Source organism: Hippoglossus stenolepis, chromosome 16 (genome assembly GCF_022539355.2).
Source record: "Hippoglossus stenolepis isolate QCI-W04-F060 chromosome 16, HSTE1.2, whole genome shotgun sequence".
Classification (NCBI taxonomy): Eukaryota; Metazoa; Chordata; class Actinopteri; order Pleuronectiformes; family Pleuronectidae; genus Hippoglossus; species Hippoglossus stenolepis.
In genome coordinates this window covers 7,054,987-7,075,353 of record NC_061498.1, presented here as the reverse complement: position 1 = coordinate 7,075,353, position 20,367 = coordinate 7,054,987, and the positions used below count along the sequence as shown (strand labels likewise).

General features: G+C 43.5%; 2 protein-coding genes and 1 pseudogene across 3 annotated transcripts; all 3 read left to right on the top strand.

Moving 5' to 3' along the window:
• Positions 1 to 1,413: 1,413 nt before the first annotated feature.
• Positions 1,414 to 4,009, top strand: LOC118123548 (F-box/WD repeat-containing protein 9). Its single transcript, XM_047343871.1, has 6 exons — positions 1,414 to 1,587; positions 1,922 to 2,894; positions 3,040 to 3,188; positions 3,283 to 3,486; positions 3,571 to 3,636; positions 3,751 to 4,009. The coding sequence occupies exons 1-6, from the start codon at positions 1,414 to 1,416 to the stop codon at positions 3,823 to 3,825; spliced, it is 1,641 nt and encodes a 546-aa protein (XP_047199827.1). The 3' UTR covers positions 3,826 to 4,009.
• Positions 4,010 to 6,715: 2,706 nt separating this feature from the next.
• On the top strand, positions 6,716 to 9,563 carry LOC118123552 (annotated as a pseudogene).
• Positions 9,564 to 10,033: 470 nt separating this feature from the next.
• Positions 10,034 to 15,053, top strand: dhps (deoxyhypusine synthase). Of its 2 annotated transcripts, none has more exons than XM_035181017.1 (10): positions 10,034 to 10,197; positions 11,310 to 11,506; positions 11,860 to 12,015; positions 12,104 to 12,225; positions 12,796 to 12,892; positions 13,031 to 13,117; positions 13,364 to 13,469; positions 13,568 to 13,671; positions 13,879 to 14,004; positions 14,619 to 15,053. In XM_035181017.1, the coding sequence occupies exons 2-10, from the start codon at positions 11,312 to 11,314 to the stop codon at positions 14,712 to 14,714; spliced, it is 1,089 nt and encodes a 362-aa protein (XP_035036908.1). In that variant the 5' UTR covers positions 10,034 to 10,197; positions 11,310 to 11,311; the 3' UTR covers positions 14,715 to 15,053. The 2 variants fall into 2 exon arrangements, with proteins under 2 accessions (XP_035036908.1, XP_035036909.1); XM_035181018.2 differs by lacking the exon at positions 10,034 to 10,197 and adding an exon at positions 10,255 to 10,463.
• The last annotated feature ends 5,314 nt before the right edge of the window (positions 15,054 to 20,367 follow it).

Here is a 20,367-nt window from a genome sequence, read left to right as displayed (position 1 = left end):
ATTCATTCAGTTTAGACTTGTGTGCTGCACCTAAGGCTTAAAGGGATAAACTCTGATAACAGCCTTTACAGTATGAAGATGGCCCCATCTGGCCCCCCCCTTGGCAGCACCACTGCACTGAGGCGCATTAGTCCACTGGTCAACAAGTGTGTGTGTGTGTGTGTGTGTGTGTGCTCGTCTCTGTCCTCACACACAAACTGTCCTCACACACAAACTGATTATCACATGGGATATTCACCATCTAGTCCTATATTCTGAAATAGATACGGATCTTGACTCTGGATCGTTCCGGTCACCTTAACCCTGATGTCCTGACTGTGCGCGTCACGTCTTGTGTTGTGTAGCAGGTTTGCCCATCTGTGTGCAGCCTCCCTTTTTGTTGCCAGCCTTGAGCAAGGTAGTAAGAGTCTAAATCTAGAGCGACTCAAACAAACAAAAATTAAACGTCAGTCCTGTACTTGTTCTAATAACTTGTGATCAGTGATGGTGTTTATTGTTAAAGTGTAAAGTGAGTGCAGGTCAGAGGGGGAGTAAGGAGGAAACAGACTCTAACAGAGACTCTGACACAGGACAACCAGACCTTTAATGATCGTCTTACCTGAAGCAGTGGTGTTATAATTTTTTCAGCGATGGGACATCGCCAAAAACAACATGAATCGATTATGTTCTGTCTCTGCATCAATGCAGAGTCCACGTCCACATCGAGATACATCTAAGAATCAAGAAATGTTCACAGCTCTAGTGCTCACCACTGTGCAGGAGACGTGGAGGAAGGGAGGGTAGAGACAAATCTCCCGACCTAATATTTTGATTGTTTATTCAGTCAATATTGTTTGACAGGGAAACTGTGCACAAACAGGATTAATTAATTTTTTTAAAAGCACCCAACGAAAAGGGCACTTTCTCTCCAGGAAGAAAAAGGGCAGGGGCAGCTGCCTTTGATGTCACACATGGACTTTGATGTCATGTGTGACATCAAAGGCAGCTGCCTTTGTTGCCACACTGTTTAGGGGGAGCTGCCGTTGTTCTTCTTTGTCAGGTAAAAAAGTAAGGAACAAAGACAACAAACTTGATTGAGGATCAATAACATTGTTAGGAACATAAAGTGAAAGAGGGAAATACATCACATTGCAAAATCTTAACACAAGTAAGCAAGAAAATAAGGTGACAGGATATTTTCAAACATCAGGCCAGACAAATCTTAAAGAGATACCTTTTGCCTTTTGCCTCAAATCGCGGCAACTGCCTTTACAAAGGAGACACGGTGATGTCTGACGTCAGGGTGAACCTATGTGAACTGTGTCCTGCCCCTGTGAGACCACCGAGTAATGACGATCCCGGGCCTGACCTCCAGAGGTAAGACTTTCATTCACCCTCAGTTAACTGACAGGTCCTGACACTGGTAACCGAGTCATGTTGGTCCCTCTCATCCCTTCCAGTCCTCAGCCTGCCGGTCACCCATCCTCAGCAGATGCCAGCCCCTCACCCTGCGCTGAAACGAATGGCTTGTTGTCTTTACCCTGGGAGATGGTCACCCACATCGCCTCGTACCTTCCTGCACAGTGTGTCAGCACTGTGCTGCCAAAGGTACGGTTTCAAGATCGATTGGCCCGATGCTTTGAAGATATCCTGTCGTCTTATTTTCTTGCTTACTTGTGTTAAGATTTTATGATGTGATGTATTTCCCTCTTTCACTGTATGTTCCTAACACTGTTATTGATCCTCAATCAAGTTAGTTGTCTGTGTTCCTAACTTCTTGTATTTTCTCCTGACAATCACAAAAGCAAGTATAGATTTTCAGAATAAAGCGTTTCATAATTTGAAGGTACTCCGATGAGTTATTATTGTAAACAAACAAAAATTGTGTTGGCACGAAACTTATTATGTGATTTATTGGAAACTCTGTTTCTCCTCTTTTCAGGTCTGCCAGACATTGGGTTATTTGGAAACGGACACCAGCTCTTGGCGGCTCCGAGCACGTAGATTAATAGGATCCCAAGCTGGCTTTCCAGTGGGGCCAAGGGAGGACTTTGACTGGCCTACTGCTTGTCTGGAGATGGAGCAGCTGATAATCTGCTGGAAAGGCAGAGCGCAGCTGTTGGCCGGACAGGCCCAAAAAGAGGAGGAGGAAAGTAATCAAGTGAGGCGGCAGCAACAGGCGGGGCAGGACAGGGAACCAGGCGAAGAGGGACAGGATGGTGGCAGAGAGGCTGAGGTAGAAGGGGCAGGGGTGGTAATAGAAGATGGTGATGGTGAAATGCAGCCCATTGAAGGTGAGGACCAACCAGAAACATCAAGAGAAGATTTGAATGAGAGAGTGGAGAATATAGTAGCACTGATCGAAGAAGAAAGGGACCACAGGATGCTGTTTGGTGTTAATGGGGAAGATGGTGCTCTTAATCACCAAGAGAACTTGGCTGACCCCGGGAATCTGGGTAATGGAAGACAGGGAGAGATGGAACAAAGTCAACCCTGCAGAAGTCCTAGCCCACCCCCAGCACTGGAATGCATCACCATCCCTACAAACCACATTGCCTCAATCAACTCTGTTCTCCTTGTCGGGGGAGAGGGGAAAGTTTGTACCACAGCTTCCAGAGACGGGAATGTTAAACTGTGGGATCTACAAGCAGGCTCTACTGGGACACTGCTGCACACATTGGGAGGAAAGAACGTGTTACACGCCCATCGGGGATGGGTCTGGTGCCTGGCATCTCGAGGGTCTCTGCTGGCTTCAGGGGGCTTCGACAGCTCAGTGAGGCTGTGGGACCTGCAGGCAGGTGGTGCAGTGGGGGGCCTAATCAGAACTGATTCTGCTGTCCTCTGCCTGTCCTGTCAGACAGATGTGTTGCTGGCTGGTACATTGAACAAGACGATCACCATGTGGGACACCAGAGGTGAGGGGGTTTAACATTTAACAAGCTTGACAGTTTAGTGGCTGAGTGTGCCTCAAGTGCAAATAACAATACATAGTATCATGTATGTGATGATAAACAAAACACTTGAATCGACCAGAAGTTGATAGAACAATTTGATCTGCAGCGGCCAGCCCTGTGGTGAAAAGCCTCTGTCTCCATGGTAATGCTGTGATGTGCCTGGCTGCAGATGACAAGTACATCATCTCTGGGAGTGGAGACCGCACTGTAGCTGTCTATGATCGCAGGGCAGACAAAGTCTTGAAGAAACTTCGGGTAGCTGCAAACACACGGACACAATTGTAATTTGCTGTTGTTTTAGTGCTTCTCTGCTCAGTGTAACAACTCGACCCAACCTGTCCTTTTCTAGCTGACTTCTTACCTGCGGTCCATGAGCTACAGTGGCAGTGAGGTATGGGCAGGAGACAGCAACGGCATGCTCCGCTCCTTTTCCATGCAAGCAGGGACCTTAGAAACCCTGTCTAAGTTTGATGTGGGACACACTGCTATGGTCACTGGAGTCCACAGATCTCATGGGAGCCTCTACACCTGTTCATCTGATCGTACTGTCAAGGTAGGATCAGGCAAATTCCCTGGTATGTCTCCTATTTAGCTAACTCTGCCACAGAATTTATGCTATTATAATTATGGATTGCAGGTACACATCCCTTGTGCGCCTCCGAAGACATTATGCACACTGCATCATCAATTTGGAGTCAGTGGGGTTAGTGCTTTGTTCCATATCTTTTAGATAATTCTCATTTTTGAAATGTTTTTTTTCTCCCTGTGCCTTCACCCTATCACCCATACCTCTCTTGTCTCTGTCTCCAACCATCAGCTGAGTGTGGACGCTGGAGTCTTTGCTGTTGCCACAGGAGATGTGTGTGTAGATGTCTGGAGGCCCAGAAAATGAAAGAGCAGCGCCTGCAAACTACAGTATGTGGCAAGAATGGAAGTAAGCCTTTTCAAGTGAAAGGACGGACCCGAGGATTTTGACAAATGCAAACAGCCAGACAACGATGAATGCAATATGTATCTGCGGCAAAGAGTGCAAGAATCTGCGTGGACTAAAAATCCATCAGGCCAGAATGAAATGCCTGGACAAGGAGAAACAGGTGCAATGCACAGGACCAGTTCCTGGTGAGACGCAGGAGAAGCATGGCCAGGACTCACAGAGCCTAGCCCCTCAACGTGCCTGTACCCCAGACCCCATGCAGAGTACTTCGACTGCGCATCAAATGGCCTCCAGCAAACAACAGGAGGGAGTGGCAGCAGTTTGACGATGATGTGTGTGAAATCGTACCAACAACAGCCAAGTGCGACGCTGACAGAAAGCTGCACGCAATGACAACCATCATTGTCAGCTATGCGTCTGAGAGATTTGACCACGTCGAAAATGGGAACAGCCTACAACAAGAACTGTAAGGCCAGAAAAATACCACAGTTGCGGCGAGAACTAAGAACTCTCAGGAAGCAGTACAAGGTGGCCAGGGAGGAGGAACGACAGCCACTAGCAGACTTGCCAGAGATCCTCAGGAAAAAAAGCTCATGACAACTCGCAGAGCAGAGTGGCACAGAAAACGAGGGAAGCAAAGGGCCAAGAAGCAAAAATCCTTCATTGCCAACCCCTTCGGCTTCACCAGGAAACTGCTCGTGATAAGTGGAGCGGCCACCCCGAGTGCTCTGCGGATGATGTTAACACCTTCCTACGCAAGACCCTGTGTGACCCAGCCATAGAGCAGGAACTTGGCCCAGATCAGGACTATATCACTGCTCAGCATGGAAGGCAAGATATTTTTCAATATCTTGTATCAGCGGTTGTCAACGTTCCTTTTACAGAACGATTACATTGACACGTCGGTACAGAAAGGTGGGATCTCTGGAACACCTGGCTGCTTGGAGCCACAGCCATTCAGTCCAGTAAACATCACCCCAGGAAGAAAACCATCACTTTCGTAAAGGCTGGAGAAAAGCTCCATTCCCGACCACAAACAATAACGTGCCAACTGTGCACAGCCCCAGACTGGCAGCTGACAGAGGATCTTGGAAAACAACTAAAGGTCCCTGATCACATCATTCAAACAAGACTCCGCCCAGACTTGATTATCTTCACAGAATCCACCAAGCAGGTGATCATGTGGGAGCTGAATGTGCCCTGGGAAGAGCACATGGAGGAGGCTCATGAGAGGAAGCATGCCAAATACCAGGAGCTGGTAGAGCAGTGCAGAAGCGGAGGCTGGCGGGCTCTCTGCGAGCCGATTGAAGTGGGCTGTCGGGGGGTTTGCTGGCGCTCAACCTGCAAAGCTCTGGCAGTGCTTGGAGTGACTGGAGCAGCAAAGAGGAGGGCCATACGTACCATCACTGAAGCTGCGGAGAAAGCCACTCAGTGGCTTTGGATAAAGAGGGCGAGCCTGTGGATTGTTGCTGCTGGGTTGGGTCACCAGGGTGAGGGGGTCTGATGTTTAAAGACCCGAAACCCCCAATGACCCCAGGAACATCACTGATGATGCATCCCAGCACATCCTTGAGATGTATCTTGCAACCCCAAATTAAAATGAAAAACCTGAATATGAGCATAATATGTAACGTTTAACAAACCAATATTAAAAGGTAAGGGTGTAAATGAAGGTAGTTGTGGTACATGTGGCCAAACAACACATTTAATTTGCTGCACTGCCGAACAAAGATATTTTTTAAAAGTGTAATTAACGCAATTATAGCATTAGTTAGAAAACACAATTAGCATTAATTATCCTTCATGTACATTGAAATATTTGTATCCATGTCCTGATACACTGATTGTTATTGTTTTTGAGGGTATGTCTGTAAATGGTGTGTGTGTGTGTGTCTGCGTAATTGTTTGGATAAATGTAACTATACATTATTTGCACTATATACTTGTCGAATGCAATGTTTAAACACTGAAAGACTGTTAACGCTGTCATTAGATGTCATTAAAATCTAGTGTCTGATTCATTGGTTGTATTTCTTTGGTTTCGATTTATTTGACTTGATCTGAGCCAGTTACTGAGGTAATTCCTAACTGTTATACATTCATACCGAAGCTATTAATATGACAGATTATTTAATTATGCTGTTATAGAGAGCAGTAAAATGACTTAAAGTTGTTAAGTGAAAAAAATTAACTACTTATCAACTTTTAGTCATGATCTGTACGTGTTTTATAACCAGTGATGTCTTTGTTTTAGACAGTGTCACATGTTTTCTGCTCCCTCATTAGTGGCAGGGAGACAAATCAAGTGTGAATTGCCTTTGTGAGTTAATACATTTGACTATTTAGGAAATCTGCAGTTGCATTCTCAGACATTATTTGTCCATGGCAGTCTGGTCAAGCTCAAGCCCCCTCTGATGGCAGGGAGACATATAGACATACGTGCCACCTCCAAACAGTGTGGCAATAAAGGCAGTTGCCTCTGAACAGTGTGGCAGCTGCCTTTGTAATCCTACTTGATTAAGGATCAATAACAGTGTTAGGAACATACAGTGAAAGAGGGAAATACATAAAATCGTAACACAAGTATTGCAAGAAAATAAGATCTTGAAAGCATTGGGCCAGACAAATCTTTTGCCTCAAATCGTGGCAACTGCCTTTTCAAAGGAGACACAGTGATGTCTGACGTCAGGGTGAACCTGTGTGAACCTGACTCATTCAAAGAGCAGGGGAAACCGTGTCCTGACCCTGTGAGAACTCCGAGTAATGAGGCTCCTGGGCCTGACCTCCAGAGGTAAGACTTTCATTCACCCTCAGTTAACTGACAGGTCCTGACACTGATAAACGAGTCATGTTGGTCCCTGTCATCCCTTCCAGTCCTCAGCCTGCCGGTCACCCATCCTCAGCAGATGCCAGCCCCTCACCCTGCGCTGAGACAAATGGCTTGTTGTCTTTACCCTGGGAGATGGTCACCCACATCGCCTCGTACCTTCCTGCACAGTGTGTCAGCACTGTGCTGCCAAAGGTACGTTTTCAAGATCGATTGGCCCGATGCTTTGAAGATATCCTGTCGTCTTATGTGCTTGCTTATGTTAAGATTTTATAATGTGATGTATTTCCCTCTTTCACTGTATGTTCCTAACACTGTTATTGATCCTCAATCAAGTTTGTTGTCTGTGTTCCTGACAATTAAAAAAGCAAGTATATATTTTCAGAATTAAGCGTTTCCTAATCTGAAGGTACTGCGATGACTTATTCTAGTAAACAAACAAAAATTGTGTTTGCACAAAACAAGAAATATGTTGGATATATTTCCTTTCTAAAACATTTACAAGGATTATTTTACATTATTCATTATTTATATTCATGTTTACCTGCAAGCAGTCTTCTTCCCTGCCTTGGATGGCACATTGCTGTATTTCTTTGATCGTTGAAATAGTGTAAACACCATTGGTAGGATTGCTTATCATTCCAGCATCTTGCACATGCACGTGAAAGTGTGTTCTGAAGTTGATTATGTCACTATCCTGAGCGTGCATTGGATAAAAGAAAATGTGGACCCACTCATACAAAACTGCTCCATGGCGATACTAGACGTCAGACAGTGGACAGGGAATATTTAAGACTTTCTATTTCTTCCATCTGTTGGAAATTATTCTTGACATTCTTCTTCTCCTCTTTTCAGGTCTGCCTGACATTGGGTAATTTGGAAAAGGACAGCAGCGCATGGCAACTCCGAGCACGTAGATTAATAGGATCCCGAGCTGGCTTTCCAGTGGGGCCAAGGGAGGACTTTGACTGGCCTACTGCTTGTCTGGAGATGGAGCAGCTGATAATCTGCTGGAAAGGCAGAGCGCAGCTGATGGCAAAAAGAAGAGGAGGAAAGTAATCAAGTGAGGCAGCAGCAACAGGCGGGGAGGACCGTAGAGCAGGCAAAGAGGGACAGGATGGTGGCAGAGAGGCTGAGGTAGAAGGGGCAAGGGTCGCTGTGCAGGAGGCTGCATATGGTGCTGGTGAAGAAATGGAGGTGGTAATAGAAGATGGTGACGGTGAAATGCAGCCCATTGAAGGTGAGGACCAACCAGAAACATTAAGAGAACATTTGAATGAGAGAGTGGAGAATATAGTAGCACTGATCGAAGAAGAAAGGGACCACAGGATGCTGTTTGGTGTTAATGGGGAAGATGGTGCTCTTAATCACCAAGAGAACTTGGCTGACCCCAGGAATCTGGGTAATGGAAGACAGGGAGAGATGGAACAAAGTCAACCCTGCAGAAGTCCTAGCCCACTCCCAGCGCTGGAATGCATCACCATCCCTACAAACCACAATGACTCAATCAACTCTGTTCTCCTTGTCGGGGGAGAGGGGAAAGTTTGTGCCACAGCTTCCAGAGACTGGAATGTTAAACTGTGGGATCTACAAGCAGGCTCTACTGGGACACTGCTGCACACATTGGGAAGACAGGATGCGTTACACACCCATCGGGGCTGGGTCTGGTGCCTGGCATCTCGAGGGTCTCTGCTGGCTTCAGGGGGCTTCGACAGCTCAGTGAGGCTGTGGGACCTGCAGGCAGGTGGTGCAGTGGGGGGCCTAATCAGAACTGATTCTGCTGTCCTCTGCCTGTCCTGTCAGACAGATGTGTTGCTGGCTGGTACAATGAACAAGAGAATCACCATGTGGGACACCAGAGGTGAGGGGGTTTAACATTTAACAAGCTTGACAGTTTAGTGGCTGAGTGTGCCTCAAGTGCAAATAACAATACATAGTATCATGTATGAGATGATAAACAAAACACTTGAATCGACAAGGAACTTGATTGAAGAAATTATTTCTGAACAATTTTATCTGCAGCGGCCAGCCCCGTGGTGAAAAGTCTCTGGCTCCATGGTGATGCTGTGATGTGCCTGGCTGCAGATGACAAGTACATCATCTCTGGAAGTACAGACGACACTGTAGCTGTCTATGATCGCAGGGCAGGCAAAGTCTTGAAGAAACTTCGGGTAGCTGCAAACACACGGACACAATTGTAATTTGCTTTTGTTTTAGTGCTTCTCTGCTCAGTGTAACAACTCGACCCAACCTGTCCTTTTCTAGCTGACTTCTTACCTGCGGTCCATGAGCTACAGTGGCAGTGAGGTGTGGGCAGGAGACAGCAACGGCATGCTCCGCTCCTTTTCCATGCAAGCAGGGACCTTAAAAGACAAGGGGTCTATGTTTGATGTGGGACACACTGCTATGATCACTGGTGTCCACAGATCTCATGGGAGCCTCTACACCTGTTCATCTGATCGTACTGTCAAGGTAGGATCAGGCAAATTCCCTGTTATGTCTCCTACTTAGCTAACTCTGCCACAGAATTAATGCTTTTGTAATTATGGATTGCAGGTACACATCCCTTGTGTGCCTCCGAAGACATTATGCACACTGCATCATCAAGATGAAGTCAATGGGGTTAGTGCTTTGTTCCACATCTTTTAGATAACTTTCATTTTTTAAATGTTTTTCTCCACCGGTGCCTTCACCCTCTCACCCGTACCTCTCTTGTCTCTGTCTCCAACCACCAGCTGAGTGTGGACGCTGGAGTCTTCGCTGTTGCCACAGGAGATGTGTGTGTAGATGTCTGGAGGCCCAGAAAATGAAAGAGCAGCGCCTGCAAACTACAGTATGTGGCAAGAATGGAAAACAGAAGACAAAACACAACCTGCAGCCAATCAACACCCTACCTGTCTTTCAGTTTTTTGAAATTCGGAGTTCCTATAATAGTAATAATAATAATAATACATGTGGTTAAAGTAAAAGAAGTAGCACATTGAAATTGAATTACTGGATAATTTTTGGTATTGACACCAGATTCATAAACATGATTTCATGGTTATGAATAGATAAAACACATAAAACTACTACTACTACTACTAATTGATACTATATCAATTTAAAACAGCAGCACATTAGCGTTTTGAATAAATTCTGGTGTTGTCAACAGATTAATAAACATTATTTCATGGTTATGAATAACTACACAAGGTAAAACACGTAAATACGACAACAACAATAATAAAAAATTAGAAGAAGAAGAAGAAGAAGAAGAACAACAACAATAATAATAATAATAAATGCAAGCAAAGTAAGATTATTACATTAGTGGGATGTGCAGCAGAAAGGCGTTTTTTGTCAGGTTTGCCCCTTCCGGCTTTCCGTAGTGACAGCTAGCTAACTCCAGCCGACACATGGGATGTTTACAACTCTTCAGTAAACCTGTTTGTCGTGTGTGTGGAAAACTCTTCACTTCTCAGACAACTGTATAACCTGAGGTCTCTTCAACAACAACAACAGCTGAGTTTTACCTCTGTCTTCACGAGTTTCAAGCGAACAGACACAACACAGCCGGTTAGCTCGGTTAGCTCGTCTCGTACCCGTGTTCTGGTGTCAAGCTCCGGGGGGAAACACGAGTGTTATTGGGGTGTTTGGGCACCGTGTGCTGCCAGGACAGATGTTAATACACCTCCACATGTCTTCCTCGTGTCTCTGAGCTGTGCTGGGAACACACAGGATTATTATTTTCTGAAGAGAAGCCGCGGTGGTGGGAAAGTTTGTGATGGTAATTCCTGCTGGTTTGTAGCTGGACGCTCCACCGGTCTGTGGTCATGCCACGCTGTCAACGCCCCCTGAGGCTAATTTATAACAAATGTAGATTTTCTTCACTTAATCAATATCAGTGCAACGTAACCTCGTTTTGTTTTTTGCGTCTCACTAATGTTGCTAATATAAGAGCTCGTCTTAGCTGTCGTAGCTGTTGTTAGCCCCGCTACCGTGGTGATTAATGCTAACAGATGTTTGGAGCTGGTTGAACTGTTCCTCTCTATCTCTCTCTCTCTCTCTCTCTCTCTCTCTCTCTCTCTCTCTCTCTCTCTCTCTCTCTCTCTCTCTATATATATATATATATATATATATATATATATATATATATATATATATATATATATATATATATATATATAGTCTATGGTTTCACCAAAGATTCCAGTTTGACTGAATTCCAGCTTTGTTGTGATTCCACAGAGAGCTTCTTACATACACCAGCAGGGGGCGCTAAACACGCCTGGGGCATGGATTGTACTTGTTTTGACTTTGAGCTGGATGAGAAACAAATATATACTTTTGTTAAATTGCTATTGATCAAAAACAAAAAAATGCTTTTCACCTCCATTTGGCAGAACAGGTTATTATTATTTATGTGTTTGCACAGTATGTACTTTGTTTATAATTTTGATATGAAACGAATCATTAGAAGATGAGGATGGTGGTGGGTTCAGTTTGGTTTGATTTAGGACCCCCGACCTCTTTTGCTTGTGGTCCCCCCAAAGTCCCACCAAGCTCAGCAGCTCAGTCCTGTGCTCTACACGTCAGTCATTATGCTGCTAACACATCTTTGTTCTTGTTAAAGAGATGGCAGACTGTGCCCCCTCTGTTGCCATGGAAGCCGTCCTCAAGCCCAGCTGCGAACTCCCAGAGGACATGACCAAGATCAAGGGCTATGACTTCAACCAGGGGGTCGATCTCCACCAAGTGCTGAAGTCCTACTTCACCACGGGTTTCCAGGCCAGCAGCTTGGGCTTGGCCATCCAGCAGATCAACCTCATGGTGAGGGGAATGGGGTAATTACCTGTAGTAGCCTTGCAAATAGTTTCTATTTTCTCAAATTGTGTTTGGTAAGTAAATGCAATACATATTTTTTCATTTGAATAAATACAGTAAACACAAAAATAATAGAAAAATAAATAGAACCGCACCTTGTCTTTCCTGAAACAATGTGACAGTCACTGTGGGCACATAAAATGTAAAAGCTTTGTGTCGATATATATCAAGAAAGGCAAGTATGTTTGTTTTAGTTTTTATTGGGGTTGAAAAACTAACCCTTGAAATGATACAGATTCAGCATCGTTCCATTAGTCTGTCATTGTACATTGTGACTGTTGTTGTGCCGTGACCCACAGATAGAGAAGCGGCTTGAACCAGTGGAGGCAGGAGAGGGAGCTGAGTCTGGTGAATCCCCCCAGCACTCGGGCTGCACCATCTTCCTGGGTTACACCTCCAACCTCATCAGCTCCGGAGTCAGGGAGAGCATCCGCTATCTGGCAGAGCACAAAATGGTACAAATTCATGCACTTGTTACAATTATCCATGTCTGCCTCCCAAATGACATCTAAAATCAATTTTGTTTCTGTTACTCTTTGTGAGGTGGATGTGATTGTTACCACAGCTGGAGGTATCGAGGAGGATTTTATCAAGTGTATGGCTCACACATACCTGGGAGACTTTAGCCTGCCCGGAAAGGAGCTCCGCTTGAGAGGAATTAACAGGTTGGCAAATAGTGATACAGAATCGATTGAACTGTCAATCAAGAGCTACTCTACTGGAGTCCTAGAATAACAACATAGAGCTGGGAATGAGCACGATAGGTCCCCTTTAAACATGAGCCAGACTGTTATACACACAGTGTGGCCGAGGGTCCTTAAAGGTCTTAAAATATCTACAATTAAATTAAAAGGCTTTAAGAACTATAAAATTCCGGTTGGCTGGGTCTTGATTTTTTAGGCACATGATGGATACCGTGAATAATTTTTCGTCCAATTGCATGAATCCAATGTGATAATTGATAATAATAATTGGCTTGATGATGACGGGTTCTCGTGGAGGTTTAAGTGCCTGGAGAGCGCTGTGTGCCTAAAGTCTTTTAAGTTTGGGACAATGGGGATCAATGTTTAACACATGGGTCTAACACGTGTTTACTTGGAACAAGAATATTTTTAGTTTTGCTGTGTATTTCCATTGAGAGTTTAGTCTTAAATATTATTTTAAGTGTTATTATAAAGGTCTTAAATGGTCTTAAATTTAGGTCTATTCTTTTTTACTTATCTCTCGGTGTGTAGAATAGGGAACCTTTTGGTGCCCAATGATAACTACTGTAAGTTTGAAGACTGGGTGATTCCCATCCTGGACCAGATGTTGTTGGAGCAGAACACCGAGGTGGGTCTCTCTCTGTGTGACAATTTTTTTCAGTATTGGTAGTTTTTCTGAATCAAAGATTATGTTTCCCTCAAAGTAATGCAGCTGGAATTTTGAAATGTGTCTGCTATTATTGTTTATATCTTCTTTATTTTTCAGGGAACCCGTTGGACTCCCTCCAAAATGATCCATCGGCTCGGGAAGGAGATCAATAATACTGAGTCTGTCTACTACTGGGCGTACAAGGTGAGTCCTGGTTTATAGTGGTAATGTTGTCAGGCATCACACACACAAAAAAAATGAACTGCTTCAAAGTCTAACTATAAAGTCTCAAGTTTATTTAAAATAAATTGCAACACAAGTCAGTTTGTTTAAGTCATGAATAAACTGTGGTTCCTGTGTCTTTGTCTTTAGTATCAATAGCACAATTGAAATCAGTAGACTAGAAAACAAGTATGAAATTAATGTGATTTAATTCCCCATTGTTTTCAGAATAATATCCCAGTGTTCAGTCCTGCTCTGACAGATGGCTCTCTGGGGGACATGATCTACTTCCACTCTTTTAAGAACCCTGGCTTGGTACTGGACATAGTGGAGGGTAAAAAGCAACATCACTCGTACAGAACAAGATCACAGCAGCGGTCTTAGTTGGTCATATATGTGGACTACATGTGGTGAATGTGGACTTTATTTCAGATATCCGCAGGATGAACAGCCAGGCGGTTTTTGCCAAGAAATCGGGAATGATCATCTTGGGAGGAGGCCTGGTCAAACATCACATAGCCAATGCTAATCTTATGGTAACTTCCTACTGTTAAATCTTTATCTCTTTTGTTTTTACTACATAGATGACTGTCATAGCTGCTTTCAGACATGCGCTGAACTCCAGACATTTTCCTTAAATCTTCAAGACGGGCTGTACAGCTGCATAGTAGGGTTATACAGAAGGTATAACAGCAAAGCAAACCTCCTCACAGACACTTTCCCTCTCCTCTGTCTCCCTCTAGAGGAACGGAGCCGACTATGCAGTGTTTGTAAACACAGGTCAGGAGTTTGATGGCTCCGACTCTGGGGCCAGACCTGATGAGGCCGTATCCTGGGGCAAGATCAGAACAGATGCCAAACCTGTCAAGGTACAGAGATTTATCCCGGCAGCGTTGGTCAGGACCAGGCTAATGTCAACATTAGGCTCATTTACTATTACATCATCAAATACATTTCTATTAGACCTTATTTAGAGATATCTCCCCACTCCTGCTTCACTTTATTACTGCCTCAATTTCTATTTAACAATAACTTTAATGTAATTTCTGATATGCATGATGTGCAGAGCATGATGAATTGCATAGCAGCATAATCCTATTGTTAACAGTCTGATTTTATTTTTCTTCTCTTTTAATTTCCTATAGTTTGGTTTGTTTTGAAAAATCTGATGGCTTTACTTTCATCTATTGAATTGAATTTAAATTTGATTTTTAGAAATAATTCAAGATCACAGTAGAACTCTTTAACTAAGCTAAGAAAGAGGGTGAGGAATTTTAGTGGAAACCAAGGAGTTGTATGCCCCCTCGTTGGCCTCATGGGGGCAGTGTCTGCACAGCATTTACATCCAAGAGTACACTTTGGCACCAAAACACAAACATGAAAACCAGGAAGTGCTTTCAGTTAGATGAATTTAGCATTTAACGTAAAACACTAGTACAACAATGTTACAGAGGAGTGACACTGCTTTGTTGTCTGTTCCCAGGTGTATGCAGACGCCTCTTTAGTCTTCCCTCTGATAGTGGCCGAGACCTTCGCTCTCCACGCGGACAAGCTGACCGCTGGAAAGAAAACAGATTAAATGGTTTTCTCCTTAAACTCTCCGTTAGAAACAACAACCAGCTGTGTCGCTCTGGTTCTTCCTTCTTTCTTCTAATTTAACATATGAGTTTGATCTTGTGAACCTTTCCATTGAGAATACATGGTTACCACTTGGCAACTGTAAGAGGCAGCATTGTGATGTTGTCACGCACACAATGCACCAAAGAGAATGCATCAGGTTTTAGCTGTGTGTGTCCAGTATCAGTGTGTTTTAGCGGGTGTATGGTGTTTTAATGTATTTCAGTTCCGCTGTTTTTACATCATCTTGTATCTGGATGACAGATGTGCCCGCGTGGCCGAATAAATCACAAAGTTATAATTGCTTCCTGTATTTAATCTGGTTTAAGTGAATAGTGCATTGTGTGTGTCAGAAGGCCACAAAGGGCCTCACATGTGACTCCTCATTTCACATGACAATGTTGATCATCTTTGCTTTATAAAAGGATATCAATATATTTGCATTATAGGTGACTGCAGGGTGTCAATATCAATATAACAGAAGTCCAATATATATCCATATACTGCTCATGCATTGTGCAAGCACAGTGACGCGGTTAACACCTAATTGACCGTCCTCAGATTTGTAAAGTGTTATATTGTGTTTGTCGTTATGTGACCATAAAGACAAGTTTAAAACCACAACTTTCACTCAGGAGCTATCATCAGTTTTTAAACTTAAAAATAAATAATAATGTGACATTTAACAATTATCAATATTGACTGATATTAACATTTTCATCTGGATATCATTTTTGGCAAATACATAAGGATATTCCAGTTTGAAGTTTCTGACTTGTATTTGAAATATATGCAGCAAGTAGTTGCAGTAATTGTTATTTCTCCACATAGAGCTACACTCAGTGGTGATGTTATTAGTTCTACCTGCATACCTGTGTAACTGGACTACACTCATTGTACCTTTTTACCTTAGCAGTTTACAAGAATACACACACGCATATCATGCTCATCTGCCATTTGGAGCAACTTGGGGTTCAGCGTCTTGCCCAAGGACACTGTGGCACAGGCCCAGGAGGAGCCAGCTATCAAACTGCCAACCCTGCGATTAGTACACAACTCGCGCATCCACCTGAACCCGGCCTCCATCAGTGTAGTTGTTCCAATACAACAGCACCTGTCTTAAATTCTGCCTTTGCAGAGTTTGATATATATTTTTTGATAATGTTTTACTGAGCCTATATTTAAACATGGTGATAATGACCACATTATGCTGAATGGTGGTTCTAATTGGTAGAAAATGAGAAACTCTCTGAATATAATGCAGTCCAGGGCAGCACAATCAATACAAAACACTTTAAACTAACATCTAGAAGACAGTGTCATTACAAGCTGAACATTATAGGCATCATAAAAAAGTTCTTTATGGCAGAACATTTGTGGATAAAGGAAGAACTCAGCCCTGTGCTGTCTGATGCTTCAGTTTATCAAAGACTGTGCGGTTGTGAGCACGTAGGAGTTGTGGCAAACTCGCTCAGCTTCAATCCACCTGTGGTTGCTCTGTTCAAAGTTCGCCTCCAGTCAGCTCCTCACCTTGAGTCCCCCCCGAGGGTCATCACAACTCACGCATGTGTGGTTAGTGCGTGCTGATACAAAGACACACAATATTCATGCACCGAGGCAGAGTTCACGCGGAGTAGACAAGACCGTCGGCTCCGTCTGCCGGCAGCAGAATCAACCACATAATCTAGTAACATTGATAAAGACGTTTCCTAATGCATCAGTCTGCTGCTGTGGGAATGGACGTTTCCTGTGGCTAATCACTGCTCCCATATCCTCTGCACACAGTCATTGTTATAGATTCCCAGCCCAGTTATATTTGCAGGCCTTGGAATGGAAATGTGGGTAATTTAGTTTTTTATCAGATGTGTGTGTAGTACACATCTGGAGTCATTCTAGAGTCATTTTAAGTGTCACAGTGTCTTTTCTTGTAGTGGGAATGTTGACCTTTTCTTTTATGGAAACAGAGTTGGAGAAGTGCAATTGGAACTGGGATAAGGTCAACTTTCCCAAAAACCTCAGCCCAATATGTCTCTCTCTCTCTCTCTCTCCCTCTCCCCCCCTCTCTCTCCTCTCTCTCTCCCTCCCTCTCTCTCTCTCTCTCTCTCTCTCTCTCTCTCTCTCTCTCTCTCTCTCTCTCCCTCTCTCTCACTCAAGTACAACACACACACACACACACACACACACACACACACACACACACACACACACACACACACACACACACACACACACACACACACACACAGTTGTGTCTCCATGACTTCAGAGGACATTACAGTGACTTACATTCACTTCCTGGTGACTATCTCTAACGTGCATCATAGTTTCTACTTGCCTTACCCATAACCTAATCATAACCTTGCCTCAACCTAACCTGAACCTAAACCCAGCCTCAAAACACGTTGTCACCTTCAAATGTAATGATTAACGACATGGTGACTTGCTTGCTGATGTTTGTACTTCTATCTTAGTGAGGACACTCATTGGCATAATGCATTCCATAGTCCCTAACGCTAACATCCAAACTAAATGCCTAACCGTAACCCTAACCCTAAAACCAAGTCTTAACCCTCAAACAGCCCTTTGAAGAAGTGAGGACTGGTCAAAATGTCCTTACTTTCCAAAAATGTCCTCACTCTGTAGGGTCTATGCTTAAAATGGCTCTCACTAAGATATAAGTACAGGAACACACACACACAGGAGTTGGGCGTTTCTGTCTTGGTACAGACTGCTTTTCCATTCAGTCCTCCTATCATTTCCTATTGGCGGTGGCACTGCGAGAGTGTGTGTTTACCCAGGGCTTGACAGTTAAAAGATTTTTTTTCTTAAAAGGCAGCGGCGTATGCAATTTCAGCTCCATAGAGACTTTATGTTTGCTCTCTGCTTAATGGAAAGATTACAGAGGGACTGAGAGGTTCTGAAAAGAGAGAGATAGAGCCCTTGTGTGTGTGGATGAGCTGTAGTCACGCTACGATAATACTGTGTGGCGTCTGCACGGAGCAGACAGTGTTTGCCCCCTCCTCCTCTGCAGAACAATCAGCACACTGTGTGATGTGCAGGGCTGCAGCAGCCATAATGGCAATTATGTCTTCTCCCAGCCAGATTGGTCAGTTTTCTTTTCATGGTGAGAACTAGAGAGCCAGACAGGGAGAGGGCAGAGGGAGAGCTGACCTGCCCCACAGCTGCAGGGTGGGGTGGATCTGTGTGGAGTGGAGGGAAAAGAGAGGAAATGACATAGTGGAGAGTTTGTGTGCATTTACATATTCATATTTGAATTTTTACGTAAATTCACATGGAACTTGTGTATGTAAATGTGTCATTTCCACAGGGGATGGGGCGTTTGTGCAGAGTTATTTGTCTGACCTCAGTTTTTTGACTTTATGCTCACAGCAATGAGTTAAAGGAGACAGACTGTTTGCCCTGAGTTTTACCTTCTACCTTTGAGTGGTGGAATTTTCCTGAAAAATTCCAGAGTGGAACAAAGAGGTAGTGTCTGTGTCATGTACACGACCGTCCCTGAACAAATCCCACAATGCGATGTGACAATTCCGGATATACAGCTGTCAGCGATGGTCTGTTATCTGTTTGACATCATAATTATGGGTGTGGTGGAAAGTCAAAGAGAGACATCAGGTCGGCAAGTGTAAGTAAACCAAGTGGACCCTGAAGAAATATAAAGGTTCTAAGAGAAACCAGCCGTTACAAGATATAGTCACATTTCAAAATAAGAGCATACAGTCTTGTTGGAAATCTTATTTTGAAACCCTGTCCTACTTTTACTGCAGAACGGGCATGTTGTTTTCAGGCAAAGACACTTCTAAGCATGTGCGTCATGTCTTTGGATAATTGCTTATAAATCACAATTCAATACTATACTTGACCGATCAAGATGTTGAAGCTGTTGTGCTGCAGTGTAGGGGTTGGTAGTTTATATCTTAAATTTATTTCCTGAATCTACATAACTATGATATTCATATATTATATAAAAAGTTCATACATCATACATGTCTTTCTTGTCTGTGCTCGAAAATGCCCAGTGTCAATCCTCTTCTAAACGTCAATGTTAACAAGGTTTCTATCATTTTGCAAAAGTATGTGAGTGATTATTTGTCATAGTTGTCCCCCGTGGACACTTCATCAAACAATGAGCTCCATCAAAGTATGTTGTCTTTGGTTGTTTTTCCTCTTGTGGTTGTTTTGTGCGTCTTTGTGTAGTCGCCCCCTGATCCGCTGCCTCCTTGGGTCTACCCCCACTGAGCCTGTTCACTAATCCGTCCCTGCAGAGCCCCACCACGTTAGTCAAAATGTCACTCAAACTTTTCCCCAAACAAACCCACAACTAAGTGTGACGCTTTCCAAGAACTCAGAGATGAAAAGTTAAATGTTTTTTTTTTTTTATTTGCACAGGAACCAAACATACACCCTTGTGTGTGAATGTGTGTGAAAGTGTGTGTAGGTGAGTGCCTTAACTCCACCTCTATTTACCTGTTATGTTGCCATAGGAACTCCCACCTCAGAAGGCCATTGGCCACGAGGTTGCGGCAGGTGAGGGAGTGTAAAGTGTGTGGGAGCAGGAAATTTACAGAGCGAGGAGGGGCAGGCAGAAACAAAGGGATACATATCCAGATGTGAGGGGAACAATAGAGCAATAAACATACAGAAGGTAAAGACTGATAAACGGAGGAGAGAGGTAAAAGGGGAGAGGCAGAGAGTGACGGGGAGGTGGCTTTGCTTTTATCTCGACCTCCTGCTGCTTTCTCAGAAACAGGAAGTCGTCAGTTGAACCGCCGTCTCCTCCTCTGACGCAGCTGGCTGAGGCTGATGACGGCCTTGTGTCTCTGTTGCTGTGGTAACCACCCGGCGAGGAAAAAACACTGTGGACGCTCTCTGGTAACCAAGGCGACAGGATGCACAGCTTTTTTATTTACAGTAAAAGAACTATTTATTTATTGTGGAGACGAGCTGAAGAAACCTGTTGTGGGGTTTTCACATAGTTACTGTAAATCTGTAGACCATAAAATATGTGTTGCCGTGATGCCACAATAAATAAAGGTTTTACAAGCTGTAATGACTTACTTTAAAGATAATTTGCAAACTGTTAACAACAACTTTTGTCCCACCAGTACGATGCTTTGTCTTTTCATCACTCTGATCCATTAGCGATACCTCTCCATTGGACATCTGGACCAAAATCCATTCAAAAAACTACTTATTAACATTTACTTGTATGTGCTCTCAATGGATTATAGTAGTAGTAGTATATTGTTATAGTTTCTGAAGGTCCAGGATATAAGTAATCATAAATTCCAAGAACCAACCTGAAATACAAGTAATGTCTCATTCTCCACAAACCCAAAAGTTATTCTTATAAATGGCTTCTACAGCATCCATGAAGGATTTATTAACCCTGAATTACAGCCTATAAAAATGATGTCAAACATGTTTTTGAAAACATGTTTGACAGAGAAAATGATAATCACTTACAATTGTCTGCCGTATTTATGTTTATGTGGTGATAACTGTCCAGTAATAATATTTTAATTAATTATCACTAAATCTCTAAAGGCATTTGGGTCCCTTTTTTATTATCATTTATTATTTTAATTACTAGTATT

Bases quoted from the DNA above. Each gene is read 5' to 3' on its own strand.
- dhps (XM_035181017.1), top strand. From the start codon at position 11,312: ATGGCAGACTGTGCCCCCTCTGTTGCCATGGAAGCCGTCCTCAAGCCC. The intron at 11,507-11,859 runs GTGAGGGGAATG...CGTGACCCACAG, and splicing joins TCCAGCAGATCAACCTCATG to ATAGAGAAGCGGCTTGAACC. The intron at 13,672-13,878 runs GTAACTTCCTAC...GTCTCCCTCTAG, and splicing joins TAGCCAATGCTAATCTTATG to AGGAACGGAGCCGACTATGC.
- LOC118123548 (XM_047343871.1), top strand. From the start codon at position 1,414: ATGTTGGTCCCTCTCATCCCTTCCAGTCCTCAGCCTGCCGGTCACCCA. The intron at 1,588-1,921 runs GTACGGTTTCAA...TCCTCTTTTCAG, and splicing joins TCAGCACTGTGCTGCCAAAG to GTCTGCCAGACATTGGGTTA. The intron at 2,895-3,039 runs GTGAGGGGGTTT...TTTGATCTGCAG, and splicing joins CACCATGTGGGACACCAGAG to CGGCCAGCCCTGTGGTGAAA.